The sequence below is a fragment of the Sinocyclocheilus grahami genome, unplaced genomic scaffold (genome assembly GCF_001515645.1).
Source record: "Sinocyclocheilus grahami isolate Dianchi unplaced genomic scaffold, SAMN03320097.WGS_v1.1 scaffold354.1, whole genome shotgun sequence".
Classification (NCBI taxonomy): domain Eukaryota; kingdom Metazoa; phylum Chordata; class Actinopteri; order Cypriniformes; family Cyprinidae; genus Sinocyclocheilus; species Sinocyclocheilus grahami.
This window is the reverse complement of record NW_015505533.1, coordinates 667,694-674,072: the sequence shown is the minus strand read 5'-3', so window position 1 is coordinate 674,072 and position 6,379 is coordinate 667,694. Positions and strand designations below refer to the sequence as shown.

The following is a 6,379-nucleotide window of genomic DNA, read 5'->3' as shown; positions in this document are numbered from 1 at the left end:
TTTTTTCCTCAGAATTGACAAACTCGCAATTGTTGACTTGAATAAAGTTATAAAGTCCGAACTAGGAGATATAAACTTGCATTTGCAAGAAAAAAAGTCTGAATTGTGAGATAAAATAGGTAAATGTTATGTAAAATGTTATAGGTTTAAATAGTATTTACAATATTCGCTAATACAATATGTCCCCTATAAGAATATTATATAGACCTATTGTTTAAATCAAATTTATGCTTTAAAAGTTGGGTAATCATAGCAGGTTTCATCCAGTCTGTCCATTTAAACATCTGCATTTAGCTTCAAATGGCATCTTTGACGACAGTATTATATAAAAATTATTTGCATTCCAATTCTGACATCCAAAGGCACAACAATACATTTTTTCTCTTATTCCATGGATTTTACCCGTTTCCCTCCACTTATTCCCAGTGTTTTTCTGCCACCACTATGCGCGCGCAGCTGCAAGTCACGTAACTGACGTCTGCTCCAAATTGGTCTATTTATTGCATCAAAATTTGTTAATACTTTACTATATTTAAGGGTGGATAATTTAACTGGTGGTTAATTTGTGAAAGTTTAACTATACTGAATGACATAGCATAGACTTCTTCATGGCTAGTTTTTGTGTATTTCATTTCATTCTGTAACTACATTCTACAGATCTGTGTGTACTGGTGTTAAATGCTACTGTTTTTGACAGCATTGATAACGTTTATAACGGTTAATTTTTGCGTTTCCCTGTCCATGGGCTTTTTTGATTGCTTTCCGGCGATGCAGTGTTGTCAGATATTGATACTAAAACAAACAAAAAACTAAATAAAAATAAACCGAAATTATTTCCAATCTTTTGCAAATAAGATAAGATAAAGATATCGCTGACTCTAAACTGCAACTTCCTACTTTATTAACTTTCTAAAGTGTTAAATTAAGTGGAAAAGACAAGTCCAAAAACACTTATAATAGCTGGGTCTGAATGTTTAGCGTCTCTGGTATGAGAATGATCGCTGCGAGACGCTGGCGGAGTGAACGAGGCTTGAGAGAGCTGTTTACGGGCCTGCCACTTACCACTAAGAGTTCTCCTAAATAGCAGTAAAAGTTTTTAGCTAGGAGTTTTCTCTTGAAACCTATTCACAAAGCTGCTGAGACAAACTTGTACTAAGCAATAGAGAGAAGTCTTAAACTCAGATTAAGGGGGCGGGGTTTACCTCGTTGCTATGGATGATGTCAGCATGCTTACTAACGATGCACACAGTGATTGGCTGATAGTCTCTGTCAGAGATTTATTCATAGAAATATTGTAGAGTGCAATATTATGTTGCCATATTCAAATATAGGTTCAAAACTAAAAATGTTAATTGCCACATTCAAATCAAGATTTTAAAATGCAGGCTAAGAGTCACTAATTAAACAAGTATATGTCCAGCTAATTGTCAGCCTCTTACATGTGTGCTTCTCATAATTAGTGAATATGCTTATAAACAGCCTTTTAATTAACAGAGTAGAATAATCATGGCTGATAGTAAGACATGCAAACGTAAAAGAAAACCAAACTGGACTCAAGAAGAGCTGTTACTTCTTCACCAGCTGCTTAATGAAAGCGAGGATATAATCAAAGGAAAATCTGGAGTTGGGGTAACCTCCAAAACCAAAGGTGATACCTTTTTAAAAGCTCTTTATCCTCAAATGTTTCTCAAATGTTTGCGTTCAGAGACAGATTGCCAGCAACAGCTATTTTAGGATAGTTTGTGGCTTGGGCTTAGTGGCTTAGGAGTCCTCTTCACTGCTCCTAACCTTTCACAGATTTAGGAGCTAGTTTTAGAGCTAAAACGCTTTGTGAAATACTCTTAGAGCAAACATTTAGGAGTCCTAAATTTAGGACTGACACACCCATTATTTTTAAGATTTTCTCCTAAATCAGCGAGTTATGAGCTACTTTTACCCTGAAGATATTTTGTGAATACGGGCCCAGATGCACATTCTGTGCTCTTCATTTAAAACGTCATTTATTGGTCTAGAAGTTAAAAAGAGGGCAATGAATATAAAATTGTCCATTACATTCTGACCAAGAATACTTGAAGGAAGCTCCTAATTTTGATTACGATATACACCTTTTTCTTCCCGTAAAAAATGTGGGTCTGGCTTCCGGTCTCATCCGTGTCCAGCTATTTTTAGCTGTACAAAACAGCTCATTTTGCTGCTTGATATTGAAAATTGGTGTGTCTTACCATATTATTTTAATGCATTATCTTAATAACAAACACACTGGTTTGAAGTGCAAACAATACTGTTTACTGCACGTTGTTATTCTTCTCGTAATTTCTCTATTGCGGCAAATGAACCGGAAGTCTTGCCCATAGGCTTACTTCTGTGTTGAAGAAAAAGGTGGATAGGGTGATTTATCCCAGTTTAGATGGTGACACATTCTGAGAAAATGAGTTCTCCTGTGCACTTCCCAGAAAGACATGCTGTGTAACCTCCTTGGTTCGTGTTTTCACAGTGGGGCCAGAGAAGGGCTTGTTTGATGACATGACGGATGACGAGGTGCTCGTGCTCCAGCAGATGTTCTTCGGCGTGGTGATCTGCGCTCTCGCTACTCTAGCTGCCAAAGGAGACATGGTCTTCACGGCCATCTTCATCGGAGGAGTGGCTGCCATGGCAGGATACTGGCTCTCAGAGAAGGGCGACCGCGTGCTGGACGGCTTTCTTAAAGGACGCTAATGGACTCCCGATAGGGTGACGCCACTGAAACGTGAAGCTCTGGGTTTGGTGAGCGCTGCGGCTCTGGGAATGCATGTCAATCAGGGACGTTTAACACTGGGCTGGAGTGGCAATAGCAGGACTGCTGATTGAAGCTCTGTGGATGATGATGATGATGTTGAAGCTCATTTATAACACTGTGTTTCAACAGTTCAACTGCTGCTGTATTTATGAGACTCTGCACGGTTAGTAATGGATATGTCTGGCCAAACCCCAAGAGACGTACTGTATGCAACTCATTCAGGTAGAGGTACTGTACATACTGGCATTCCCACTACATTATTGTCATTTACGCCCTTTTACACATGGATACTGTGTTCCTTTTTAAAATCCGTCCCAATGCATAAAACTATTTATTTTAAAAGTGACGCAAAGGATGCTCCAGAGGTCTTGTTTGAAACGCTCCCGGATACATGAATGCAGCACCATCACAGAAGATGTCCAGTGTGTTTGCTCTCAAACCAGGACGGTGTGATTGTGTGTGTGTGTGTGTGTGTGTGAGAGAGAGAGCGATAAAGTAGTGTCTTCAACATCAAAGGCAAAACAATTTCAACAGGGTTCCCACACTTTTTGATCAATGAATTTCCATTAACACTGGATACGTTTTTCTTCTTCTTTATATTAGTCTCTTTGATTCAGACCAGTTTGTGAGCTCGTTCAGCAGATTCTTTGAACTATCACAAGTTTTACTCTTCACAATGCAATATCTACTGAGCACAACTAGAAAATGTGTTGGCCTAATCATTATTGAGATTTTACTTACAGGATTTTGTTGAATATCACGACCAGGAAAACACTGAAACCACCATTTTCTCTGGCTGTGGGGACCCTGTTTTAAATATGCAATTGGTAGAATATAGTAATGAATGTGATTTACCGTTTAACTGAGTGTACTGTACCTGCAGATTCAGCACATGTGGCCTTCCAGTCATTTCTTTGACAGATGTTTTTAGTTTCAGCACAAGCGGCTTTAGTGCATTGATCATATCGTTATCTGCATGCTTTAACTTCTGCTTTAGATGAAAATGTGGAAATATTTCATCACAGATTCTATTTGTCTTGTTTGTCATATTTATTTTTTGTCCAATGTTAATATGCCCTATAATGATAGACAGCTGAGATGTGGGCATGCCTTCTGCCAGCCTTAATGTGAAGTATGTTTTGAGTTGTTTTATCACCTGTTGTTAGGTTAGAGTGGAAGACATTGATCTAATTAAAAACCTGTTTAATTGACTTGCTTTACTCATGTATACCTAGTGACACAGAACTCTACAATAGAAAACGTTTGAAACTACTTGAACTCTTTTACAGGCACACTCTTTGGCTCCACAAAACTTTTTGTCTCTCTTTTTAAAGTTAACATGAAATCAGAATGGTGATCGATTCATCAGCGCATGCTACTGCAAAGAACGTTTTCTTAAAGGTTCATTAAAATGTAATGAGCTTCTCTTGCTCTGAAACAACTTACCGACGGGTGTCACCAAAGCCTTGTTTTTAAACTCTTTCACATTCAGTCAATTCCAGACTGATGACATGAAGCCCTGTCTACATGTCTGCCCTCAACAAATACTCAGTCGTTTATCTTATAAAGTATATTACAAAAGGGAAACGGTTTCTCAATACCATTTCACATTGACTTTAAAACCCGTCAATTCATGAAACTTCATTAAGTCGAAGCATGTACAAAAGATAAAAAGTTCATTTATTTTTACACAACGTTAGCTAAAACTATTTTTCTTGAACTGATGAACAAACATGATGAAACAATAAGAACATCTCATGTTTTCAGGAGAAAGATCTCTGGTCAGTTAACTGGCACTGACACTGATTTGCATATGCTACGGCAGACATTATGATTTATTAAAATATCCTGGAGTGTACCGAAAATCAGATTCCTAATTGCTCCTAGTTTTTCCAGAGCCAGGCGTGATAGTCGTTGAGTTTGTGGTCGTCTGGAGTGACCACACACACACACACACACATGTCTGGTTTGCTATCCTTGTGGGGACTCTCCATAGGCGTAATGGTTTTTCTACTGTACAGACCGTATATTCTATTGCCCTACACCAACCCTACCCCTAAACCTACCCCTTACAGGAAACTTTCTGCATTTTTAGATTTTCAAAAAACTTCATTCTGTATGATTTATAAGCTTTTGTACCCGTGGGGACCACAATTTAGGTCCCCACCATGACACGAGTCCCCATGAGTCTGTGTGTAGTCAGGTTTAAGTCCCCACCAGGATTTATAAACCAGTACACACTCACACACACACACATCCAGCTGCTGCACGAGAGCATAACTCGTGTAAAGTAGTGTAGTGTTTGTACCTCTCTCCACTCCTCCACACAGAAGATACGGTACGAGTCGTTGCCATATTTGCTAATGCCGTGGAGCTCGATGGGATACCGCCATGATTTACTCACATACTCATCTGACAAACAAGACAATGCCACACAATCATGAGACGTCCACTGCACCGAATAACAATCTCAACTAAATTTATATCAGTGGCATAATCATTGAGAATATACTGTATATTGTGACTATGAGATATCCTCTAGCACTACATGTAAGCACCATAGTCTTTATATTGGCTGAAACTAACAGTTTATTCAGATCATTATGATGATTTTCAGCTGAACTTATGGTTTATGCAAGTCAACAGATGCTGTAACTTTGAGAGTCAAATAAGCAGGTACAGGAAACAAAAATAATACCCGTGGCTCCTGACGATATATTGAGGTCTTATGAAGTGAAACGACTGGTCTGTGCAAGAAACTAAACATTATTACCTGTAATTCTGGAGCTGGACTCAAACTGAAAGCATAAATCTAGGCTATCCGCTGCTGTTTTCAAAGCACAATGCAAAACTGTGACATTTCATTCACTGACGCTCTTCAAGCAGCAGCATTAAACCCAGCAGCGCATAGCCTATACTTACTAGCCAACAACCCGCCAGACTAAAAGCTTCATAAAATTCATATAAAAAGTAAATATTAGCGTTATATTTAAGTTTACTATAAAATAATTGTATTTGTATTTAATACTCCTATTTCATTTTAAAATATAATAGTATTATCACACTTTATTATTAGTTTATAAAAAAAAGCTAAATAAATAAAATGCAATAATATCACTTTTATTAATTCTTTTTTTATAGTTGTATTTAATGGGTCACACTATGTGCAGTGTGAGGACCAAACCAAATCTCCAGGTGCTCTCATCAGGCAGAAAAACAAATGTGCACCCCTGTCAAATCACAAGACTTAAGTCGACTAAATCTACAATAAATTTAGTCGGCTCAAATCTAATGGGTTTAGTTAGTGTAATGCATTACACAGCAACAGAAACACCCATCCACTGCCATTATAAAGCTCGGAGGATGTTTATTGATATAACACCGACTGGATTCGTCTGAAAGAAGAAAGTCATATACACCTAGGATGCCTCCAGGGTGAGTAAAACATGGACTGATTTTCATTTTTGGGTGAACTAACCATTAAGGGACTGAAAATACAACTTCCACCAGGCCTCCACTGCATTTGAATGAATAATTACTGGACTTTCAGACCACACTGCAAAGAAAAGTGCCCTCTGCATCTTTGTCTTTTTCTATAGTGCA

At 38.1% G+C, this 6,379-nt stretch overlaps 1 protein-coding gene across 1 annotated transcript in view; it reads left to right on the top strand.

Moving 5' to 3' along the window:
* Nucleotides 1-4,166, top strand: part of LOC107548752 (cysteine-rich with EGF-like domain protein 1) — a 36,743-nt gene extending 32,577 nt beyond the window's left edge. The window contains exon 11 of the mRNA XM_016229562.1: nt 2,495-4,166. Coding sequence (XP_016085048.1) covers nt 2,495-2,715 — 221 coding nt within the window. The 3' untranslated portion in view covers nt 2,716-4,166. The remainder of the gene's footprint in view (nt 1-2,494) is intronic.
* Nucleotides 4,167-6,379: the final 2,213 nt, after the last annotated feature.